General features: G+C 44.8%; 1 protein-coding gene across 1 annotated transcript in view; it reads left to right on the top strand.

Moving 5' to 3' along the window:
• The window catches only part of CDC42BPA (CDC42 binding protein kinase alpha), a 165393-nt gene that overhangs the window by 123261 nt on the left and 14784 nt on the right, over window positions 1-27348 (top strand). Inside the window, 16 exon segments of the mRNA XM_075341427.1 lie at window positions 196-301; window positions 1019-1143; window positions 8724-8829; window positions 9949-10097; window positions 10317-10408; window positions 10793-10869; window positions 11761-11799; window positions 13299-13418; window positions 13838-13918; window positions 13994-14099; window positions 14234-14370; window positions 14754-14893; window positions 16933-17014; window positions 17758-17974; window positions 19388-19450; window positions 19595-20188. Of these exon segments, the coding sequence (XP_075197542.1) occupies window positions 196-301; window positions 1019-1143; window positions 8724-8829; window positions 9949-10097; window positions 10317-10408; window positions 10793-10869; window positions 11761-11799; window positions 13299-13418; window positions 13838-13918; window positions 13994-14099; window positions 14234-14370; window positions 14754-14893; window positions 16933-17014; window positions 17758-17974; window positions 19388-19450; window positions 19595-20188 (2234 nt within the window).

The raw sequence follows: 27348 nt of genomic DNA on the forward strand, positions 1-27348 counted from the left end.
ATATATATATGTTATCCCAAAAAACTATAAGAAATTTATATATATATATATATATATATAAATCAAAATTTTGGAAAAGAAAAAAATAACAAGAAAATTTATATTATAATTTATTTTATTTGTTTATTTTATTTTTTCACCACTTAAAAAAAAAAAAAAAAGTGGATTAATAACTTTATACTTTTATTCCAACAGCCAAAGTGAGCGAGAAGAGTTCGAGGCGGAGGTGAAGCAGAAGTTTGAGCGCGAGCGAGCGCTGCTGGCCGAGGAAAACAAGAGGCTGTCAAAGGACCTCGATAAGGTACCGTAAGATATTGGAAATCACACCCTCTGTACACATAAACCCTAATTACAGGGTCATATCCAGAGCTGCATTCAGAATTCTGCTTCTTTTCTACTAAGCCTTGTTCACATGTTGTAGTTTTTTCTGCATGGTTTACACGATCAGCAAAGCGAATGAGATTTCCAAATTCTTTTTTTGAGGGGTCTTTTTTTTTTGTTTTTGTTTTTTTTTTAATTTGCAGCACGTCTATTCTTTCAGCATTTTTGCAGCGTTTTCCAAATGAATGGAGGAGGAAAATGTATAAAAAATGCACTGATTTTACTGCCGATATTTTGGTTCTTGGTGCAGAAAATTTTGCTGCAGATTCCCAGTGTGCACATATCCTTAGACTTTGCTCTGCTTTGATGCATTATGGGTAGTCATTTTTTACAATTGACAGCTACAACAAAAAATATGACATCGTCCACAATGTGCACCAGAGTGCAGTATTCCAGAAGTGACTGGAGCATAGGACATAATGCAACTCTGCATCTTTATCAATAAAGCAAAAGATTTGCAATCTATGGAGAGTGATCGAGGCAGGTTCCACCTCTCAGCGCTGCACCGATCTCCAGACCGTGGCACTGCACCCCATTATCTCCATCCATTCACTTCTAGCCATCGTATCCCACTGTCAAAAATGTGTGAGTGCGGAGTACCCCTTTAATGGATTTCTTTCCTTTACTTGAATTTAAGCTCAACTCCATGCTTGAGAAACAGAATATTAACAACCGGCAGCTGGAGGACGAGATGAGGGATCTGGCTGACAAGAAGGAGTCTGTGGCTCATTGGGAGGCGCAGATCACAGAGATCATCCAGTGGTGAGTCCTCCGCACCTCACTCAGATCTGCAAGAATATGTATACAAGAATATAACTACTATAATACTGCCCCTATGTACAAGAATATAACTACTATAATACTGCTCCTATGTACAAGAATATAACTACTATAATACTGCTCCTATGTACAAGAATATAACTACTATAATACTGCCCCCTATGTACAAGAATATAACTACTATAATACTGCTCCTATGTACAAGAATATAACTACTATAATACTGCTCCTATGTACAAGAATATAACTACTATAATACTGCCCCCTATGTACAAGAATATAACTACTATAATACTGCTCCCTATGTACAAGAATATAACTACTATAATACTACTCCTATGTACAAGAATATAACTACTATAATACTGCCCCCTATGTACAAGAATATAACTACTATAATACTGCCCCTATGTACAAGAATATAACTACTATAATACTGCCCCCTATGTACAAGAATATAACTACTATAATACTGCTCCTATATACAAGAATATAACTACTATAATACTGCCCCTATGTACAAGAATATAACTACTATAATACTGCTCCTATGTACAAGAATATAACTACTATAATACTGCCCCTATGTACAAGAATATAACTACTATAATACTGCCTCTATGTACAAGAATATAACTACTATAATACTGCTCCTATGTACAAGAATATAACTACTATAATACTGCCCCTATGTACAAGAATATAACTACTATAATACTGCCCCTATGTACAAGAATATAACTACTATAATACCGCTCCTATGTACAAGAATATAACTACTATAATACTGCCCCTATGTACAAGAATATAACTACTATAATACTGCCCCTATGTACAAGAATGTAACTACTATAATACTGCCCCTATGTACAAGAATATAACTACTATAATACTGCCCCTATGTACAAGAATATAACTACTATAATACTGCCCCTATGTACAATAATATAACTGCTATAATACTGCCCCTATATACAAGAATATAACTGCTATAATACTGCCCCTATGTACAAGAATATAACTACTATAATACTGCCCCTATGTACAAGAATATAACTACTATAATACTGCCCCTATGTACAAGAATATAACTACTATAATACTGCCCCTATGTACAAGAATATAACTACTATAATACTGCCCCTATGTACAAGAATATAACTACTATAATACTGCCCCTATGTACAGGAATATAACTACTATAATACTGCCCCCAGGACCGGCGTCAGCACGCGGAATACCCGGGCAAATGCCGGGGCCCTGGAGAGCTGGGGGGCCCACTCGGCCTCGTCAGTTCTGCTGCCCCCAGGCCGAGTTCCGGGGACCGCAGTCCTTGGCACTGTAAACTGTGGCTGCCGGCCCTTTAAGGCCCGCAGACCACAGCGTTCACTGTGTTCTCCTGCATTGAGCATCATCTGTGGGCGGAGCTACCGCCCGGCGTCCTGCTCGGTCGCACAGATGAAGGAGTCACAGTGCCAGCGACCCCCAGCACATCGCTTCCCTCCAGCGCTGTGTGGGCCCCATCTGCACCGTGACCTGATCAGTATGTGGGACATCACTCCCTCCCCGCCCCTCCCTGTCCCTCCGTGCGTGTGTGGGCCCCGCAGAGCCGTTTGTGTGGGCCCCGCAGAGCCGTTTGTGTGGGCCCCGCAGAGCCGTTTGTGTGGGCCCCGCAGAGCCGCTTGTGTGGGCCCCGCAGAGCCGCTTGTGTGGGCCCCGCAGAGCCGCTTGTGTGGGCCCCGCAGAGCAAGGTGTGTGTTTTGTGTGTATGTATGCATGCAGCAGAGCAGTATGCGTGTCTATTTGTATGTATATATGCAGCAGAGCAGTATACGTGTCTGTATGTATGTATGTATGTATGTATATATGCAGCAGAGCAGTATACGTGTCTGTATGTTTGTATATATGCAGCAGAGCAGTATACGTGTCTGCATGTATGTATGCAGCAGAGCAGTATGCGTGTCTGTCTGTATGTATGCATGCAGAGCAGTATGTGTGTGTCTGTCTATATGTATGTATGCAGCAGAGCAGTATGTGTGTGTCTGTCTATATGTATGTCTGCAGCAGAGCAGTGTGTGTGTGTCCGTATGTATGTATGCATGCAGCAGAGCAGTATGTGTGTGTCTGTCTATGTATGTAGCAGAGCAGTGTGTGTGTGTCTGTCTATGTATGTAGCAGAGCAGTATGGGTGTGTTTGTCTATATGTGTGTATGCAGCATAGCAGTGTGTGTCTCTGTATGTATGCATGTATGATGTGTATCTATGTATGTCAGTGTATATGACTGTATAGATTTGTCTGTTTATATGTATTTTTGTGAGTTTGTCTTTAAATATGTATATGTACGTGTATGTATCTGTGTATGTGTGTGTGTCTGCGTGTTTATGGGGCCCACTGGGACTCTTCCGCCCGGGGCCCACAAAAACCTGGAGCCGGCCCTGACTGCTCCTATGTACAAGAATATAACTGCTATAATACTGCCCTCTATGTACAAGAATATAACTACTATAATACTGCCCTCTATGTACAAGAATATAACTGCTATAATACTGCCCCCTATGTACAAGAATATAACTGCTATAATACTGCCCCTATGTACAAGAATATAACTGCTATAATACTGCCCCTATGTACAAGAATATAACTACTATAATACTGCCCCTATGTACAAGAATATAACTACTATAATACTGCCCCTATGTACAAGAATATAACTACTATAATACTGCCCTCTATGTACAAGAATATAACTACTATAATACTGCCCCCTATGTACAAGAATATAACTACTATAATACTGCTCCTATGTACAAGAATATAACTACTATAATACTGCCCCCTATGTACAAGAATATAACTACTATAATACTGCCCCTATGTACAAGAATATAACTACTATAATACTGCTCCTATGTACAAGAATATAACTACTATAATACTGCCCCCTATGTACAAGAATATAACTACTATAATACTGCTCCTATGTACAAGAATATAACTACTATAATACTGCCCCCTATGTACAAGAATATAACTACTATAATACTGCCCATATGTACAAGAATATAACTACTATAATACTGCCCCCTATGTACAAGAATATAACTACTATAATACTGCCCCTATGTACAAGAATATAACTACTATAATACTGCTCCTATGTACAAGAATATAACTACTATAATACTGCCCCCTATGTACAAGAATATAACTACTATAATACTGCCCCCTATGTGCAAGAATATAACTACTATAATACTGCCCCCTATGTACAAGAATGTAACTACTATAATACTGCCCCTATGTACAAGAATGTAACTACTATAATACTGCCCCTATGTACAAGAATATAACTACTATAATACTGCTCCCTATGTACTAGAATATAACTACTATAATACTGCCCCCTATATACAAGAATATAACTACTATAATACTGCTCCTATGTACAAGAATATAACTACTATAATACTGCTCCTATGTACAAGAATATAACTACTATAATACTGCTCCTATGTACAAGAATATAACTACTATAATACTGCCCCCTATGTACAAGAATGTAACTACTATAATACTGCCCCTATGCTCAAGAATATTACTACTATAATACTGCCCTCTATGTACAAGAATATAACTACTATAATACTGCCCCTATGTACAAGAATATAACTACTATAATACTGCCCCCTATGTACAAGAATATAACTACTATAATACTGCCCCCTATGTGCAAGAATATAACTACTATAATACTGCCCCCTATGTACAAGAATGTAACTACTATAATACTGCCCCTATGTACAAGAATGTAACTACTATAATACTGCCCCTATGTACAAGAATATACTATAATACTGCTCCCTATGTACTAGAATATAACTACTATAATACTGCCCCCTATATACAAGAATATAACTACTATAATACTGCTCCTATGTACAAGAATATAACTACTATAATACTGCCCCTATATACAAGAATATAACTACTATAATACTGCCCCTATATACAAGAATATAACTACTATAATACTGCCCCTATGTACAAGAATATAACTACTATAATACTGCTCCCTATGTACTAGAATATAACTACTATAATACTGCCCCCTATGTTCAAGAATATAACTACTATAATACTGCCCCTATGTACAAGAATAGAACTACTATAATACTGCCCCTATGTACAAGAATATAACTACTATAATACTGTCCCCTATATACAAGAATATGACTACTATAATACTGTCCCCTTTATACAAAAATATAACTACTATAATACTGCCCCCTATGTACAAGAATATAACTACTATAATACTGCTCCTATGTACAAGAATATAACTACTATAATACTGCCACCTATGTACAAGGATATAACTACTATAATACTGCTCCCTATTTACAAGAAAATAACTACTATAATACTGCCCCTATGTACAAGAATATAACTACTATAATACTGCTCCTATGTACAAGAATATAACTACTATAATACTGCCCCTATGTATAAGAATATAACTACTATAATACTGCCCCCTATGTACAAGAATATAACTACTATAATACTGCCCCTATGTACAAGAATATAACTACTATAATACTGCTCCTATGTACAGGAATATAACTACTATAATACTGCCCCTATGTATAAGAATATAACTACTATAATACTGCCCCCTATGTATAAGAATATAACTACTATAATACTGCCCCTATGTACAAGAATATAACTACTGTAATACTGCTCCTATGTACAAGAATATAACTATTATAATACTGCCCCTATGTTCAAGAATATAACTATTATAATACTGCCCCTATGTTCAAGAATATAACTACTATAATACTGCCCTTATATACAAGAATATAATTACTATAATACTGCTCCCTATGTACAAGAATATAATTACTATAATACTGCTCCTATGTACAAGAATATAACTACTATAATACTGTCCCCTATATACAAGAATATGACTACTATAATACTGTCCCCTTTATACAAAAATATAACTACTATAATACTGCCCCCTATGTACAAGAATATAACTACTATAATACTGCTCCTATGTACAAGACTATAACTACTATAATACTGCCCCTATGCTCAAGAATATAACTACTATAATACTGCTCCTATGTACAAGAATATAACTACTATAATACTGCCACCTATGTACAAGGATATAACTACTATAATACTGCTCCCTATTTACAAGGAAATAACTACTATAATACTGCCCCTATGTACAAGAATATAACTACTATAATACTGCTCCTATGTACAAGAATATAACTACTATAATACTGCCCCTATGTATAAGAATATAACTACTATAATACTGCCCCCTATGTACAAGAATATAACTACTATAATACTGCCCCTATGTACAAGAATATAACTACTATAATACTGCCCCTATGTACAAGAAAATAACTACTATAATACTGCCCCTATGTACAGGAATATAACTGCTATAATACTGCCCCTATATACAAGAATATAACTACTATAATACTGCCCCCTATGTACAAGAATATAACTACTATAATACTGCTCCTATGTACAGGAATATAACTACTATAATACTGCCCCTATGTATAAGAATATAACTACTATAATACTGCCCCCTATGTATAAGAATATAACTACTATAATACTGCCCCTATGTACAAGAATATAACTACTGTAATACTGCTCCTATGTACAAGAATATAACTATTATAATACTGCCCCTATGTTCAAGAATATAACTATTATAATACTGCCCCTATGTTCAAGAATATAACTACTATAATACTGCCCTTATATACAAGAATATAATTACTATAATACTGCTCCCTATGTACAAGAATATAATTACTATAATACTGCTTCTATGTACAAGAATATAATTACTATAATACTGCTCCCTATGTACAAGAATATAACTACTATAATACTGCTCCTATGTACAAGAATATAACTACTATAATACTGCCCCTATGTACAAGAATATAACTACTATAATACTGCTCCTATGTACAAGAATATAACTACTATAACACTGCCCCTATGTACAAGAATATAACTACTATAATACTACCCCCTATGTACAAGAATATAACTACTATAATACTGCTCCTATGTACAAGAATATGACTACTATAATGCTGCCCCCTATGTACAAGAATATAACTACTATAATACTGCCCCTATGTACAAGAATATAACTACTATAATACTGCCCCCTATGTACAAGAATATAACTACTATAATACTGCCCCCTATGTGCAAGAATATAACTACTATAATACTGCCCCCTATGTACAAGAATATAACTACTATAATACTGCCCCTATGTGCAAGAATATAACTACTATAATACTGCCCCCTATGTACAAGAATATAACTACTATAATACTGCCCCCTATGTACAAGAATATAACTACTATAATACTGCCCCCTATGTACAAGAATATAACTACTATAATACTGCCCCTATGTACAAGAATATAACTACTATAATACTGCCCCTATGTACAAGAATATATCTGCTATAATACGTCATGTTTTCCCGGATAGATATAATAATGAGACCTCTGTGTACAGCTCTTTTCTCGGGTTTCTCTTAGTTGTTGTTCTTTATTTTCCCAGTTATATTGTGTTGTGTGATCTCGGGGGGTCACTTACTTTTCTGTGCATGGGTCTGGGGGGGGGTCACTTACTTTTCTGTGCATGGGTCTGGGGGGGGGTGTCACTTACTTTCTGTGCATGGGTCCGGGGGGGGGTCACTTACTTTTCTGTGCACGGGTCCGAGGGGGGGTCACTGTCACTTACTTTTCTGTGCCTGGGTCCGGGGGGGAGGGGTCACTTTTCTGTGCATTGGGGGGGGGGGGGGGTCACTTACTTTTCTGTGCATGGGGGGGGGGGGGGGGTCACTTACTTTTCTGTGCATGGGTCGGGGGGGGGGGGTGTCACTTACTTTTCTGTGCATGGGTCGGGGGGGGGGTCACTTACTTTTCTGTGCATTGTGGGGGGGGGGTCACTTTTCTGTGCATGGGTCCCGGCCTCTCCGCACCCCGCCGTGTATTTTGTCTTTTTATGGGAACATGATCCCGCTCTTATCCCATCATCACTGTCCTTATTTGGGTAAAGTTTTGGACGGTTCCCTCTCATCCTGGACATTCGGCATGGAGGAGCCGCGCTCTGGACGGCAGCCAGGCGCTTGTAACGGGCAGCTCCCAGGATTAACCCTTCCTGTGCTGCCGGTGCAGAGCCTCCACAGAAGCTGTCAGCGCCTCCCCCTGGCGGTGCATGTATTTGCTGCGGAGCAGGAGGGCGGCACGGTTATCGGTCAGTGATAGCCACACATGGAGTAATAATGCATAATGCGCGGACGCCCCATCTGCAGGACAGGAGCATGAATGGGGCCCGGAGCCGCTTCTGGCCGTGGTGGTCCGGTTTTCCTATATGTCACTGGTTGGGGTTCTGCACCTCTGTTTTGTTGCGGTTTCTCCTCCTGATTTGTGACTTCCATGTTCCTCTGGACGTGTCTGATGATCTGTGCCTTTGCTCTTAGGGTCAGTGATGAGAAGGACGCGCGGGGATATCTCCAGGCCTTGGCCTCCAAGATGACGGAGGAGCTGGAGACGCTGAGGAACTCTAGCCTCGGAGCCAGAGCCACGGTAAGACACATACTGATGACTGATGTCACTCGTCACCTGCCATCAGGGGGCCGCCACTAATGACATCACAGGTCACCTGCCATCAGGGGGGCCGCCACTAATGACCTCACTGGTCACATGCCATCAGGGGGGCCGCCACTAATGACATCACAGGTCACATGACATCAGGGGGGCCGCCACTAATGACCTCACTGGTCACATGCCATCAGGGGGGCCGCCACTAATGACATCACAGGTCACATGCCATCAGGGGGCCGCCACTAATGACATCACTGGTCACATGCCATCAGGGGGGCCGCCACTAATGACATCACAGGTCACATGCCATCAGGGGGCCGCCACTAATGACATCACTGGTCACATGCCATCAGGGGGCCGCCACTAATGACATCACTGGTCACATGCCATCAGGGGGGCCGCCACTAATGACATCACTGGTCACCTGCCATCAGGGGGCCGCCACTAATGACATCACTGGTCACCTGCCATCAGGGGGCCGCCACTAATGACATCACAGGTCACATGCCATCAGGGGGCCGCCACTAATGACATCACTGGTCACATGCCATCAAGGGGCCGCCACTAATGACATCACAGGTCACATTACATCAAGGGGGGGGCACAGTTAATGAAATATCTGGTCACATGACTTCTGGCGGTACATCACTGGTCACATGACACCAGAGGGACTGCCATTAATTACATCACTAGTTTCATGACACCTGAGAGGGGCGCCAGTAATTATATCACTGGTCACAAGACACCCGGGGGGGCCACCAGTAAAAACATTGCTGGTCACATGACAGTGCCTCAGTGTCCTCCATACCAGTTCTCATTGTGGTATTAACTTCCGCGTTCAGTGACTGTTCCCCCATAACAATACTGGTCAGTGGGCCCCCAGCATTGCTAGCTACTGTGCACAGTAGAGCTGTGCCCCCAGCATTGCTTGCCCTCAGGCCTCCATAGCGGTGCGGTCACAGGGCCGGCATTACTGCTCCCTCCACAGTGCTCTGTAATAGTACCGGCCTCCGTGCCTCCATTAGAGGCAGCACAGAGAGCGTGGCCAGTCCTCTTCTATCCTGCTCTCTGCTGTCATTGCGCCCTCTGCTTCCATTGCAGGACATGCCTTGGAAAATGCGACGCCTTGCAAAGCTGGACATGTCGGCCAGGCTGGAGCTGCAGTCCGCTCTGGACGCGGAGATCCGGGCCAAGCAAACCATCCAGGAGGAGCTGAACAAGGCGAAGGCGGCCATTATTGCCACTGAATGGTGCGTGCTCCATCTACGTGTATCTGTCCCCCCCTCGCACTGATTTTTTCCAGGGGTCCGTCTTCTGCCTCTTTTACCCTCCTGGAAGTGACGGCCATTGAGTGCATGGTGTAATGTCTCCCTCTAGTGGCCGCTCATGCACATCACCGGCTGTATTGTACTTTTTGAATTCTTAAGACGCATCTCACCTTTTTTTTTTTTTTTTCTTCTTTTTGACAGTAAACTTCAAGAATCTGACAAGAAGAACCAAGATCTTGTGACGGAGATTGAAAAACTCAAATGGGAAACTGAGGAATTCAGATCAGAAAAAGGTAACGGGAGGCAGGAAAAATAGTGTTACTTGCCATATCAAGTCAAGTCAAGGCTTTCCTGCCCTTGATCTGTCTCCTGCCCTGGGGAGGGTCGTCCAGCACAGACGAGGACACTCCCAGGCCGATATACTCACTAACATCATTGCAGGATCCCCATTCCTGAAATACTCTGTGCCACTGGGGCCCCTGTTCTTTCTGTCTCCGTTCTTCTCCTCTTATTATTACGCCACCCTTGTCACATAAAGCCCCATCCTCACTGACATCACATAAGTAGACCTCTCGCTGCAGTGCACTGCTGCTTTCCTGAAATACTCTGTGCTGCTGTGGGACTGCAATGCTCAAGTTAGAATAAATATTCACCATTTTTCTGTGTTGGACCCGTAGGGGTGAAGCACCAGGAGTCCCAGAATTCCTTCCTAGCGTTCCTGAATGCACCTACCTCCGTGCTGGACCAGTTTGAGGTGAGCGATCTCCATCCCTCCCAGTATAACCTGCCTGATCTCTGGATTTATTAGGCGGTCACGGGTCGTACGGGCAGGTGAAGTTACTGCAAATTTTGGGGGGTTGATATTAGGATGCTGCCACAATCAGTGACTCCAGATCTGTCACAGTTGGACTCAGATCCACTTACTATTTAAACAGAGGCTGTAGCTGCTGCTCTGCCCGTCCCCATGCTTTACACTGCAGCTCTGATTGTTCAGATTCAACTGCTGGGTATAAGCACAACTCTCCAGTAAATAGCTCAATTCCTAAAAGTTTCCCCAAGAGTAAAGCTTTTTATATTAAAGGGACATTTAACTGCAGACTACTAGCGGATCTGTCTTACCATTACCTCCCAGTAGGTGGCAGCGCATGTCTCCAGTATTAGCTAGCATAGGGTTAATCCATACCTTCCCTGTAAATTTGGTGAGCGCCATGTTCTGTACTCGTATGTCTTTCTGTGCTGTTCGCATCCTGTATTTTTTGCCTCGTGCACAAGCCGTACTGTCGCATTTCTGTGAGCGTGCCAGCTCTGTGTATATGAAAGGCGTTCCATGAGACAATCAGTAATTCTTACCCTCTGGGAGGGAAGGAGTTAATAAAATTATCCTGCCCTTATGGTATACAGCTTATCAATTCCCCCCAAAAATCCTGCTGAGCCCCAGGGAGTAATGGGGGACATAGTGTTATCTGGATGCTGGCTCCCTCTGGTGGTTGATAAGAGGAATTACAGCCACTACCTGCGCTGTTGATGTGTGCGCCGCTCGTCTGTGCGCCGCTCGTCTGTGCGCCGCTCGTCTGTGCGCCGCTCGTCTCTGCTGAGTTTATGTCTGCGCAGAGCTGTGTGTAACCTGTTCTCCTCTCTCCTGAAGCGGTCTCCGGCCTGCATCCCGGCCAGTAAAGGCAGACGTGTAAGAGGCTGTCTTGCTTTGTGTGCCCCCCCTTTTCTGCCTGTGGTATAAATGTCTTTGATTTACATGGTCCATTCCAGGCTTCTTCTGTCTTCTGCTGCATGTCGAGTGCCTGTAACGCTATATGTCAGGGATAATCCAAGGGTGGTACTCCCAGTGCAGCTGCAATGGGTCGCACTGCTCCAGATTCCTGTATAACAATACTGACACACTGATACAAACCCCCCACCCTGTGCACGTCAGCCCTGGATCCTCCATCACAGGTCCAGCTTAAGATAAAAGGACGGACCCTCACCGGCCCCCCGTTATCAGCGCAGCCCCTCAGGGGTCACTGGCGTCTGTCACGAGCGGCCGTCATAAACGCAGGTGTGAACAGAGCCGTACGCTAGATGAATGATGACTGATACCATTCACCTTCACTGAGACATTGTATCAATTTTAGTTTCCTGATTGTTTTCTAAACTGATACATTGTAGCAAACGAGCAGCTGTAGGATGACGACTAGGTCAGCATGACATTTTGAATGTAATAAATTTTCCATTCATTGACAACAAGCGGAGGTATTGACAACTGCTACCCATCGGGTGTTACTAACCCCGAGTGATATTACATGAGACGCTTACGCTGCGCACAGAGAAAGCAGCGGCATTAAAAAGCCCCCCAAAAAGTGCCAGATGGGGGCCGAGAATTAAGCCACTCCAGTCCTATGCCGGTCACCACCAGGATCTGTCAGCCAACAACTGACGTGTACCCCCCGGCCTCAATGCTATATGTCGCAACCCCCCACCCCCCCGACCTCAGTGTGCTATATGTTGCGCCCACCCCCCTCCAGCCTCGGTGCTATATGTCACCCCCCCCCACCTCAGTGCTATATGTCGCCAACACCCCCCCTCCCCTCCCCCTCGGTGCTATATGTTGCCCCCCTCGGCCACGGTGCTATGTCGCTCCCCGGCTCTGTGCTAAATGTCGCCACAGGTTTCGGTGCTATATTTGGCCCACCCCCGGCCACGGTGCTATATGTCGCCTCCCCCCGGCCTCAGTGCTGTATGTCACCCCCCACGGCCTCGGTGCTATATATCGCCTCCCCCCCCGGGCTCAGTGCTATATTTGGCCCATCCCCGGCCTCTGTGCTATATGTCGCCTCCCACCCAGCCTCTGTGCTATATTTGGCCCACCCCCAGCCTCTGTGCTATATGTCGCCCCCACGGCCTCTGTGCTATATGTCGCCCCCACGGCCTCTGCTATATGTCGCCCCCACGGCCTCTGTGCTATATGTCGCCCCCACGGCCTTGGTGCTATATGTCGCCCCCCAGCGTCAGTGCTCTATGTCGCCCCCTGGCTTCCACGTTTCCGCTGTCCCCGCTCCCGATCACTCATCCTATGATTTGCAGGAGATAGGGCCCCGTTTCTCTTTCTGTTGCTTCCATCCCTCAGAGTAAGAATTGGGGTGCCGGTGTTTCGGGGGCTCTGACCGCGGTTTCTCTTTTCTGCCTTTTCAGATGGATTCTGTGGAGAACTTCACCTTGTCCAACACGCCGTCCCGGGACGAGGACGCAAAATCTCAGGTCATATCGCGCTCCAGGTCACCGTCTACCATGAGCGACGTCGAGGCTGGCGAGGTAACACTTCCTGTCACCCCCTATATCTGCAGTGTATGGTGAGGTAACACTCCCTGTCCCCCCATATATCTGCAGTGTATGGTGAGGTAACACTTCCTGTCACCCCCTATATCTGCAGTGTATGGTGAGGTAACACTCCCTGTCACCCCCCTATATCTGCAGTGTTGGTGAGGTAACACTCCCTGTCACCCCATATATATGCACAGTGGCCCATGGAGGCCGTCACACCTTTTCCGCCCGACGTCCTGTAACCCCCCCATGATCAGTACAGGGTCCGCGGTGCTGCTATTCCGCGGTGCTGCTATTCCGCGGTGCTGCTATTCCGCGGTGCGGCTCCTGCGCCGGTCTCGGCTCCCCGTGTGTGTCTTGTAGATGTTCTTCTTAGCGCCTCATGTATTCACGCCTTGTGTCTTTTACAGACGGCAGACCACCCGCCGCGCTCGGTGCAGACCCCGACAATCAGAGCCTCGTACCTGAGTTCGGGCCCCTCCACCCCTAAGGTAACGCAGGTGCCGGGGTCGCCCATCGCCCGCCCCTTTAATGCTTTTATTGATTTCTTCTTTCTTTCCTCGTAGCCCAAAGCTCATCAGTTTGTAGTGAAGACCTTCAGCTCCCCGACCAAGTGTAACCAGTGCACCTCGCTGATGGTGGGGCTGGTGCGGCAGGGCTGCACCTGTGAAGGTGAGGGGCGGGTGGATAGTGGCACTGGAGGATCGGCCCTGCGCTGGGATCACTATTGGCCACGTGCAATACCTCCTATGTCCTGTGGTGGCGCTGCAGATAACAGCCATCACCTTCTATTTTTCTTTTTGCAGTGTGTGGTTTTTCTTGCCATGTTACCTGTGCGGATAAAGCGCCCTCCGTCTGCCCCATCCCCCCGGATCAGACCAAGGGACCCCTGGGCATCGACCCCCAGAAAGGAATCGGGACGGCTTATGAAGGCCACGTCCGTGTAAGTTGCCGGGAAATCCGCCTGATCCAAGTTATCACCTTTCCTACCGCCTTCATGTGCTGGGACTTGTAGTTCTTGAAAGTTTAGAATCACTTTAAGGGGTCATTGATTATAGTTCCTATGTTCATATGACAACTCTTCCGGTCTCTGTGCTGGCAGCTCATTCATACGTACATAGTCATATTCATTTCTCGCCCCTTCAAGCCAATTAGGAGTCCCTTTACACATTTCCATTATGGCAACTGCCAGAGAACAGAACAGGAAGTGTTGTCATGGGGTCCGGATATGAGTGTGTGCGGACATTGATGGCTGCAAATGTGCACAACAGGCGGTGTGTAGAACGGTGCAATATTGAGATCATTGGGTGGTTTGTTTTTGCTCAGGTGCCCAAACCGGCAGGAGTAAAGAAGGGCTGGCAGCGGGCACTGGCCGTAGTGTGCGACTTCAAGCTCTTCCTATATGATGTACCGGAAGGAAAGTCGTCCCAGCCATCGTGTGTAGTGAGCCAGGTGATAGACATGAGGTAAGGACCAGTTCTGTATGCAGAATAGTGAGTGCAGCTCTGGAGTATAGTACAGGAGGAAACTCAGGATCAGTAATGTAATGTATGTACACAGTGACTGCACCAGCAGAATAGTGAGTGCAGCTCTGGAGTATAATACAGGAGGTAACTCCGGATCAGTAATGTAATGTATGTACACAGTGACTGCACCAGCAGAATAGTGAGTGCAGCTCTGGAGTATAATACAGGAGGTAACTCAGGATCAGTAATGTAATGTATGTACACAGTGACTGCACCAGCAGAATAGTGAGTGCAGCTCTGGAGTATAATACAGGAGGTAACTCAGGATCAGTAATGTAATGTATGTACACAGTGACTGCACCAGCAGAATAGTGAGTGCAGCTCTGGAGTATAATACAGGAGGAAACTCAGGATCAGTAATGTAATGTATGTACACAGTGACTGCACCAGCAGAATAGTGAGTGCAGCTCTGGAGTATAATACAGGAGGTAACTCAGGATCAGTAATGTAATGTATGTACACAGTGACTGCACCAGCAGAATAGTGAGTGCGGCTCTGGAGTATAATACAGGAGGTAACTCAGGATCAGTAATGTAATGTATGTACACAGTGATTGCACCAGCAGAATAGTGAGTGCAGCTCTGGAGTATAATACAGGAGGTAACTCAGGATCAGTAATGTAATGTATGTACACAGTGACTGCACCAGCAGAATAGTGAGTGCGGCTCTGGAGTATAATACAGGAGGTAACTCAGGATCAGTAATGTATGTACACAGTGATTGCACCAGCAGAATAGTGAGTGCAGCTCTATACTATAATACAGGAGGAAACTCAGGATCAGTAATGTAATGTATGTACACAGTGACTGCACCAGCAGAATAGTGAGTGTAGCTCTGGAGTATAATACAGGAGGAAACTCAGGATCAGTAATGTAATGTATGTACACAGTGACTGCACCAGCAGAATAGTGAGTGCAGCTCTGGAGTATAATACAGGAGGTAACTCCGGATCAGTAATGTAATGTACACAGTGATTGCACCAGCAGAATAGTGAGTGCAGCTCTGGAGTATAATACAGGAGGAAACTCAGGATCAGTAATGTAATGTATGTACACAGTGACTGCACCAGCAGAATAGTGAGTGCAGCTCTGGGGTATAATACAGGAGGTAACTCAGGATCAGTAATGTAATGTATGTACACAGTGACTGCACCAGCAGAATAGTGAGTGCAGCTCTATAGTATAATACAGGAGGAAACTCAGGATCAGTAATGTAATGTATGTACACAGTGACTGCACCAGCAGAATAGTGAGTGTAGCTCTGGAGTATAATACAGGAGGAAACTCAGGATCAGTAATGTAATGTATGTACACAGTGACTGCACCAGCAGAATAGTGAGTGCAGCTCTGGAGTATAATACAGGAGGTAACTCAGGATCAGTAATGTAATGTATGTACACAGTGACTGCACCAGCAGAATAGTGAGTGCAGCTCTGAAGTATAATACAGGAGGTAACTCAGGATCAGTAATGTAATGTATGTACACAGTGACGTCACCAGCAGAACAGTGAGTGCAGCTCTGGAGTATAATACAGGAGGTAACTCAGGATCAGTAATGTAATGTATGTACACAGTGACTGCACCGGCAGAATAGTGAGTGCAGCTCTGGAGTATAATACAGGAGGTAACTCAGGATCAGTAATGTAATGTATGTACACAGTGACTTCACCAGCAGAATAGTGAGCTCAGCTCTGGAGTATAATACAGGAGGTAACGCAGGATCAGTAATGTAATGTATGTACACAGTGACTGCACCAGCAGAATAGTGAGTGCAGCTCTGAAGTATAATACAAGGGTGAACCACTACAGTTTGTCAGGTGACTTTGGGATCAGGCGGATGCTAGCAGTTTGCCCCCTCATCAATCACTACTTTATTTCTTATGCTGCGGTTGGGTGATACTTGTTGATGGGACCACCATTGATCCGCTCTGTACATGGTTTATTTATGTGAGCTGATTGGTGATCTTGTGTTGGTTGCAGGGACGAGGAGTTTGCAGTGAGCTCGGTTCTGGCGTCTGATGTCATTCACGCCAGTCGCAAGGACATTCCCTGCATATTCAGAGTAAGAATTCCTGGCACATTTGTGGTATCCCCCCCCCCCCCTTCATTCTCTCTACTCCTTCAAAAAACATGCACACAAGTTAGATGGACTCCCACTGAACATATAGATTACAACTATTCACAATAGTTGATGTCACAGCTCACCACCTCCTCTTCCTGTATAATGACTGATAACACCTCTATGTACATTAGTTAACACAGGATCCTCCATTCACAATAGGTGATGTCACAGCTCACCTCCTCCTCTTCCTGTATAATGACTGATAACATCTCTATGTACATTAGTTAACACAAGATCCACCATTCACAATAGGTGATGTCACAGCTCACCTCCTACTTTTCCTGGAGAATGGCTGATAACATCTCTATATATAACAGATAACACAGGTTCCACTATTCATAATACGGGGATATCACAGCTCACCTCCTCCTGTACAATTACTGATAGCATCTTTATATATAACAGATAACACAGGATCCACCATTCACAATAGGTGATTTCACAGCTCACCTCATCCTCTTCCTGTACAATGACTGATAACACCTCCTATATATAGTAGATAACACAGGATCCTCCATTCACAATGTGATATCACAGCTCACCACCTACTCCTCCTGTACAATGACTGATAACATCTCTATATATAGTAGATAACACAGGATCCACCATTCAGAATAGTTGGTCACAGCTCACCTCCTCCCCCTCCTGTACTGTCACGTTTTCCCTTCTGCCTCCTCTCCAAGGTGACGGCGTCTCAGCTGTCGGCGTCCAGCAATAAATGCTCGGTCCTGTTCCTGGCGGACAGCGAGAGCGACCGGAGCAAGTGGGTGGGAGTGCTGAACGAGCTGCACCGGATCCTGAAGAAGAACAAGCTGAAGGACCGCTCCGTCTACGTGCCTAAGGAGGCATACGACAGCACGCTGCCGCTCATCAAGAACACGCAGTCCGCCTCCATTCTCGGTGAGTGAAGGCAACTGGGGATTATACATATATACCATGTTTTTCCGTTTATAAGAAAGAAAAAAAAAATGGGATCGGTCTTATAATCTGGTGGTGTCAAGGGAGGAATTTGGGTGAAGACTGCTAATGGGGTGTTCGTTTGGGATACAGAGACGGTGCCGTATTAGCTGTATATCAGTGCCGATATATCAATGTATCAGACAATAAACACACAGACATGCTCTCCTTGAGCTAGCGTCATCAACTGAACTCGTGTATTGGATAGATCCAATTATACAATATGCATGAATATAACCTTGAAGCTAAACAGGGAGTTTTCCACTCCTTAATTTCTCACAGCACATTGTTTGTTTCTTGTACATTCTTTCTGTGTGAAGCTGCTGATAAGACTTTTACTCATCATTAAGGGACTTTAATCGGTTGTACATCTGTTCTCATCCTTGGTAACCCCTTCATGACTATACAACTTTAAATTATATTATGGGTCTATGCGATGGCTACATAGACACACAGATAATTATGCAACTACATCTATATTTTGATTATTTATATACAAAGATATTCTTATTACGTTTGAACAAACAAGCTATAGCTCAGGCAACCTCCACAGTGGTGCCTTACCAACGCTGGCAACGGCGGTGGAGTTTGGGTCATGGAGTAGGGCGATGCTGCGGGTGGTGCAGCGTTTGTCCCAGATACTGTTAGCAGTGCGGGCTAAATTGCACCCAGCAGATTCAGCTATCAGCTCAGTGACAAGCCGAGATCTGCACACGCACCACCTATGGGCACCATTTTCCTTAAGTCCGCTGTTGGGAGATCAATGGACCCGGAGGCAGCGCTTGCATACATGAGATCTTGGGCTGAGAGCTTAATCTGCACATGCGCCAACTCTGGGCATTATTATTTAAAGCCCTCACCGCCCGCAGCCCCAGCCCGCGCGCCCGCAGCCCCAGCCCGCGCGCCCGCAGCCCCAGCCCGCGCGCCCGCAGCCCCAGCATGCTCGCCCGCAGCCCCAGCATGCTCGCCCGCAGCCCCAGCACGCTCGCCCGCAGCCCCAGCACGCTCGCCCGCAGCCCCAGCTCGCCCGCAGCCCCAGCCCGCGCGCCCGCTGCATTGCCCCTGCCTCCTGCTACCCCTCTCCACCCCCCACCCCCTTCCCTGTGAGCTATATTCGGACTAAAAAACGCACCCCTCAATTTCCTCCCAATTTTTTGGGAGGAAAAGTGTGTCTTATAATTCGAAAAATACGATGTATTTGTATAATATGAAATATTAATATTAATATGTATAATATGCAAATAAAATTGTTACAACTCTTGGGAAGATGGGGAGGAGAGAAAACAATTAGCCGTGGCAGAGGGAAGAGGGTAACTTCCTTTTTGTTTACTTTATTGTTGTTTTTTTTTGCTGCAGATCATGAGAGGATTGCGCTGGGCAATGAGGAGGGCTTGTTTGTCGTGCACGTCACCAAAGATGGTAAGAAGAAAAAATGAAATTGAGACGCCATGAGTCTATTTTGCGCAGTTTAGGGGTACACACACGTGGTTGGGGGGTACGTCATGGGCCCCCCTCTATTCTGTAGGAATTGTTGCACTGACCGTTTGCTTTCTTTGTCCGCAGAGATCATAAGGGTTGGGGATAATAAGAAGGTTCACCAGGTGGAGCTTCTGCCGAGCGAGCAGCTGATCGCCGTCATCTCGGGGAGGAACCGCCACGTCCGGCTCTATCCCATGGCCTCGCTGGACGGGAGAGAGACGGAATTCTTCAAGCTGGCCGAGACCAAGGGCTGCCAGGGCATGGCGTCGGGCGCGGTGCGGCACGGGGCGCTCACCTGCCTGTGCGTCTCCATGAAGAGGCAGGTTCTCTGCTACGAACTGAACCAAAGCAAGACCCGGCACAAAAAGATCAAGGAGATCCAGGTCCCCGGCAACGTCCAGTGGATGGCCATCTTCAACGAGCGCCTGTGCGTGGGCTACCAGTCAGGATTCATCCGATACCCACTACACGCCGACGGTAGCCCCTACAGCCTCCTCCACGCCGACGACCACACGCTATCATTCATCACACAACAACCCACAGACGCCATTTGTGCGGTGGAGATCTCCAACAAGGAATACCTGCTGTGTTTTAGCAGCGTTGGGGTTTATGTTGACTGCCAGGGTCGGAGGTCGCGGCAGCAGGAGCTTATGTGGCCTGCGGTCCCATCAGCATGCTGTAAGTGTGTGGGGATACCAACTGGGAAATCAGGAAAATATCTGTAAATGGACAATTCTGACCCCTCAAGTGCAACATCTACACTGGTATTTACATTTATATCTCCAATATCCTCTGAGCACTTTAATGTTGTATTACAGCCACCACTAGGGGGAGCTCACTACATACAGATTTATACAGCCACCACTAGAGGGAGCTCACTACATACAGATTTATACAGTCACCACTAGAGGGAGCTCACTACATACAGATTTATACAGCCACCACTAGAGGGAGCTCACTACATACAGATTTATACAGTCACCACTAGGGGGAGCTCACTATATACAGATTTATACAGCAACCACTAGAGGGAGCTCACTACATACAGATTTATACAGCCACCACTAGAGGGAGCTCACTACATACAGATTTTCACAGCCACCACTAGAGGGAGCTCACTACATACAGATTTATACAGCCATCACTAGAGGGAGCTCACTACATAGAGATTTATACAGCCACCACTAGAGGGAACTCACTACATACAGATTTATACAGCCACCACTAGAGGGAACTCACTACATACAGATTTATACAGCCACCACTAGAGGGAACTCACTACATACAGATTTATACAGCCACCACTAGAGGGAGCTCACTACATACAGATTTATACAGCCACCACTAGAGGGAGCTCACTACATACAGATTTATACAGCCACCACTAGGGGGAGCTCACTACATACAGATTTATATAGCCACCACTAGAGGGAGCTCACTACATACAGATTTATACAGCCACCACTAGAGGGAGCTCACTACATACAGATTTATACAGCCACCACTAGAGGGAGCTCACTACATACAGATTATACAGACACCACTAGAGGGAGCTCACTACATACAGATTTATACAGCCACCACTAGAGGGAGCTCACTACATACAGATTTATACAGCCACCACTAGAGGGAGCTCACTACATACAGATTATACAGACACCACTAGAGGGCGCTCACTACATACAGATTTATATAGCCACCACTAGAGGGAGCTCACTACATACAGATTTATACAGCCACCACTAGAGGGAGCTCACTACATACAGATTTATACAGCCACCACTAGAGGGAGCTCACTACATACAGATCTATACAGCCACCACTAGGGGGAGCTCACTACATACAGATGTATACATCCACCACTAGAGGGAGCTCACTACATACAGATTTATACAGCCACCACTAGAGGGAGCTCACTACATACAGATTTATACAGCCACCACTAGAGGGAGCTCACTACATACAGATATATACAGCCACCACTAGGGGGAGCTCACTATATACAGATTTATACAGCCACTACTAGAGGGAGCTCACTACATACAGATTTATACAGTCGCCACTAGAGGGAGCTCACTACATACAGATTTATACAGCCACCACTAGAGGGAGCTCACTACATACAGATTTATACAGCCACCACTAGAGGGAGCTCACTACATACAGAATTATACAGCTACCACTAGAGGGAGCTCACTACATACAGATTTATACAGTCACCACTAGGGGGAGCTCACTACATACAGATTTATACAGCCACCACTAGGGGGAGCTCACTACATACAGATTTATACAGCCACCACTAGAGGGAGCTCACTACTTACAGATGTATACAGCCACCACTAGAGGGCGCTCACTACATACAGATTTATACAGCCACCACTAGGGGGAGCTCACTACATACAGATTTATACAGTCACCACTAGAGGGAGCTCACTACTTACAGATTTATACAGCCACCACTAGAGGGAACTCACTACATACAGATTTATACAGCCACCACTAGAGGGTGCTCACTACATACAGATTTATACAGCCACCACTAGAGGGCGCTCACTACATACAGATTTATACAGTCACCACTAGAGGGAGCTCACTACTTACAGATTTATACAGCCACCACTAGAGGGAACTCACTACATACAGATTTATACAGCCACCACTAGAGGGCGCTCACTACATACAGATTTATACAGTCACCACTAGAGGGCGCTCACTACTTACAGATTTATACAGCCACCACTAGAGGGAGCTCACTACATACAGATTTATACAGCCACCACTAGAGGGAGCTCACTACATACAGATTATACAGACACCACTAGAGGGAGCTCACTACATACAGATTTATACAGCCACCACTAGAGGGAGCTCACTACATACAGATTTATACAGCCACCACTAGAGGGAGCTCACTACATACAGATTTATACAGCCACCACTAGGGGGAGCTCACTACATACAGATTTATACAGCCACCACTAGAGGGAGCTCATTACATACAGATTTATACAGCCACCACTAGAGGGAACTCACTACATACAGATTTATACAGCCACCACTAGAGGGAGCTCACTACATACAGATTTATACAGTCACCACTAGAGGGAGCTCACTACATACAGATTTATACAGTCACCACTAGAGGGAGCTCACTACATACAGATTTATACAGCCACCACTAGAGGGAGCTCACTACATACAGATTTATACAGCCACCACTAGAGGGAGCTCACTACATACAGATTTATACAGCCACCACTAGGGAGAGCTCACTACATACAGATTTATACAGCCACCACTAGAGGGAGCTCACTACATACAGATTTATACAGCCACCACTAGAGGGAGCTCACTACATACAGATTTATACAGCCACCACTAGGGGGAGCTCACTACATACAGATTTATACAGCCACCACTAGGGAGAGCGCACTACATACAGATTTATACAGCCACCACTAGAGGGAGCTCATTACATACAGATTTATACAGCCACCACTAGAGGGAGCTCACTACATACAGATTTATACAGCCACCACTAGAGGGAGCTCACTACATACAGATTTATACAGCCACCACTAGGGAGAGCTCACTACATACAGATTTATACAGCCACCACTAGAGGGAGTTCATTACATACAGATTTATACAGCCACCACTAGAGGGAACTCACTACCTACAGATTTATACAGCCATCACTAGAGGGAGCTCACTACATACAGATTTATACAGCCACCACTAGAGGGAGCTCACTACATACAGATTTATACAGCCACCACTAGGGAGAGCTCACTACATACAAATTTATACAGTCACCACTAGGGGGAGCGCACTACATACAGATTTATACAGCCACCACTAGGGGGAGCTCACTACATACAGATTTATACAGCCACCACTAGGGGGAGCTCACTACATACAGATTTATACAGTCACCACTAGAGGGAGCTCACTACATACAAATTTATACAGTCACCACTAGGGGGAGCGCACTACATACAGATTTATACAGCCACCACTAGGGGGAGCTCACTACATACAGATTTATACAGCCACCACTAGGGGGAGCTCACTACATACAGATTTATACAGCCACCACTAGGGGGAGCTCACTACATACAGATTTAAGCCCCCTTGACGGATCAAAGTTTCCAGTACATGTTGCGTCTGTTTTCACACATACTAGAAACCTGTTCACACACATACTCATTAAATTCTCTGTTGATCTTCACAACTCTGTGTTCACACAGAACGTGTGTCCCTGTGATCCACAAGAAGATATGTCCACTTTTTACCATCGGCGCTGATGAAAAGGGCCAATAGAATATATGGGTCTGTGAAAAACACGTATAAAACACGGGTGACCTCTATAAGCTGTCCGTGTAATAAGGACCAGAATTAAATGCATTTAAAAGTTAATGGATTTTTATTCATTAAATATGTGCAATGGTAATAGATAGGATTTATGGCTATTAATCAAATAACTAAACAATTGAAAGAAATAAACGACATATGGTCCACCCCATTATTGATAACCAAGGTAAAGTAGAAAGCTGGGGGCTGGTATTATCAGGCTGAGAAAGTCCATAGTTATTTGGTCCTTCCCAGCCTAGAAATAGCAGCCCGCAGCCTCTTTAGAAGTGGTGTGTCCATTAGATGCGCAAATTATGGCTCTTTTTCTGACTCTTCTTGATTACCCTGGTGCGTTTGTAATCGAGGTAATTGTTTTGGGGGTTGAAGTCAGCTGTGACTTGTCCAAGAAAAAAGCTGACATTAAGACCTGGTGTTAGTAATGGAGAGCCTATCAGACATCCATTTACTAACACAGTAAAGAAACACACACACACACACACACCAAAAAAAAAATTCTTTATTGAAAATAAAATACTCCCTGACTATTTCCGTCCCCCTCGCTCACCACTTTATTAAAAGAAGAAAAAAACACAAAAAACAAGCAGGTCTTCCGTATTCCAGGGAATCCGTCATATTCCACAAATGGAAACTTGCAGCAAAAAATAAAGAGATAAAACCAGACACTTTACCTCGTTCACCACTTTATTCCCAAAAAAAGGAAAAATTTCCCAACAGGTCCGATGTAGTCCAGAGCGAATCTGGTGAACAAAGTCTATGGAGCCTCGTTCTGACACCCTGTAGACTTTGGTAACAGCCACTCCTGGCTCACGCTGCGCTGCAGGAGACTCTGCGCCTCTGAAGAGCGCCAAGTCATAAGCAGCGCAGCATCACCTGTGACATCTGAAGACCGGTAGCGTTACTGATGTCACCGCTGTTCAGAGACACCAGGTCTCCCACAGCACAACGTGAGGCATGAGCGCCTGTAAGCAAAGTCTATGGAGTGTCAGAACGAGGCTCCATAGACTTTGTTGGATTTCCTCTGGACTATGTTGGACCTGTTGGGGATTTTTTCCTTTTTTTGGGGAATGTGGGAAGGTATCTTGTATTATTTTACTGTTTTTCTGTTTCTGATTTTCTGCACATGTGGACTACAGCGGATTCCCTAGACTGCGGCAGACCTGCTTGTTGTTTATTTATTGTTTTTAAATAATGACAAATGAGGGGTGTGAAAGTGTTGGGGAGTGTTTTTTTTTTTTGTTTTATTTTTTTTTATATAAATACAGGGATAGTAATGGGGGTGTCTTGTAGACGCCTCTCCATTTCTAACGCCTATGCTTGATGTCAGCTGTTTTTTTGGGCAATTCACTGCTGACATCAAATACAATTACCCCAATTGCCACTGCACCAGGGCAATTGTGAAGAGCATTTAATGGATGCGCCACTTCTGGGGCAGCTGTGAACTGCTCTTTTTAGGCTGAGAAGGGCCAAATAACCATGGATCTTCACAGCCAGATAATAGCCGCCCCCAGCTGTTTTTTTTTTTTTTTACCTTAGATATCAAAAATAGGGCCACCACTACTGAAGCGCTCTACATACAGATTTATACAACCACCACTAGAGGGAGCTCACTACATACAGATTTATACAGCCACCACTAGAGGGAGCTCACTACATACAGATTTATACAGTCACCACTAGGGGGAGCTCACTACATACAGATTTATACAGCCACCACTAGAGGGAGCTCACTACATACAGATTTATACAGTCACCACTAGAGGGAGCTCACTACATACAGATTTATACAGCCACCACTAGGGGGAACTCACTATATACAGATTTATACAGGCACCACTAGGGGGAGCTCCCTACATACAGATTTATACAGCCACCACTAGGGGGAGCTCACTATATACAGATTTATACAGCCACTACTAGAGGGAGCTCACTACATACAGATTTATACAGTCGCCACTAGAGGGAGCTCACTACATACAGATTTATACAGCCACCACTAGAGGGAGCTCACTACATACAGATTTATACAGCCACCACTAGAGGGAGCTCACTACATACAGAATTATACAGCTACCACTAGAGGGAGCTCACTACATACAGATTTATACAGTCACCACTAGGGGGAGCTCACTACATACAGATTTATACAGCCACCACTAGAGGGAGCTCACTACTTACAGATTTATACAGCCACCACTAGAGGGCGCTCACTACATACAGATTTATACAGTCACCACTAGAGGGAGCTCACTACATACAGATTTATACAGCCACCACTAGGGGGAGCTCACTACATACAGATTTATACAGCCACCACTAGAGGGAGCTCACTACTTACAGATGTATACAGCCACCACTAGAGGGCGCTCACTACATACAGATTTATACAGCCACCACTAGGGGGAGCTCACTACATACAGATTTATACAGTCACCACTAGAGGGAGCTCACTACTTACAGATTTATACAGCCACCACTAGAGGGAACTCACTACATACAGATTTATACAGCCACCACTAGAGGGTGCTCACTACATACAGATTTATACAGCCACCACTAGAGGGCGCTCACTACATACAGATTTATACAGTCACCACTAGAGGGAGCTCACTACTTACAGATTTATACAGCCACCACTAGAGGGAACTCACTACATACAGATTTATACAGCCACCACTAGAGGGCGCTCACTACATACAGATTTATACAGTCACCACTAGAGGGCGCTCACTACTTACAGATTTATACAGCCACCACTAGAGGGAGCTCACTACATACAGATTTATACAGCCACCACTAGAGGGAGCTCACTACATACAGATTATACAGACACCACTAGAGGGAGCTCACTACATACAGATTTATACAGCCACCACTAGAGGGAGCTCACTACATACAGATTTATACAGCCACCACTAGAGGGAGCTCACTACATACAGATTTATACAGCCACCACTAGGGGGAGCTCACTACATACAGATTTATACAGCCACCACTAGAGGGAGCTCATTACATACAGATTTATACAGCCACCACTAGAGGGAACTCACTACATACAGATTTATACAGCCACCACTAGAGGGAGCTCACTACATACAGATTTATACAGTCACCACTAGAGGGAGCTCACTACATACAGATTTATACAGTCACCACTAGAGGGAGCTCACTACATACAGATTTATACAGCCACCACTAGAGGGAGCTCACTACATACAGATTTATACAGCCACCACTAGAGGGAGCTCACTACATACAGATTTATACAGCCACCACTAGGGAGAGCTCACTACATACAGATTTATACAGCCACCACTAGAGGGAGCTCACTACATACAGATTTATACAGCCACCACTAGAGGGAGCTCACTACATACAGATTTATACAGCCACCACTAGGGGGAGCTCACTACATACAGATTTATACAGCCACCACTAGGGAGAGCGCACTACATACAGATTTA

This window comes from Anomaloglossus baeobatrachus, chromosome 3 (genome assembly GCF_048569485.1).
Source record: "Anomaloglossus baeobatrachus isolate aAnoBae1 chromosome 3, aAnoBae1.hap1, whole genome shotgun sequence".
In the NCBI taxonomy this organism is placed as follows: domain Eukaryota; kingdom Metazoa; phylum Chordata; class Amphibia; order Anura; family Aromobatidae; genus Anomaloglossus; species Anomaloglossus baeobatrachus.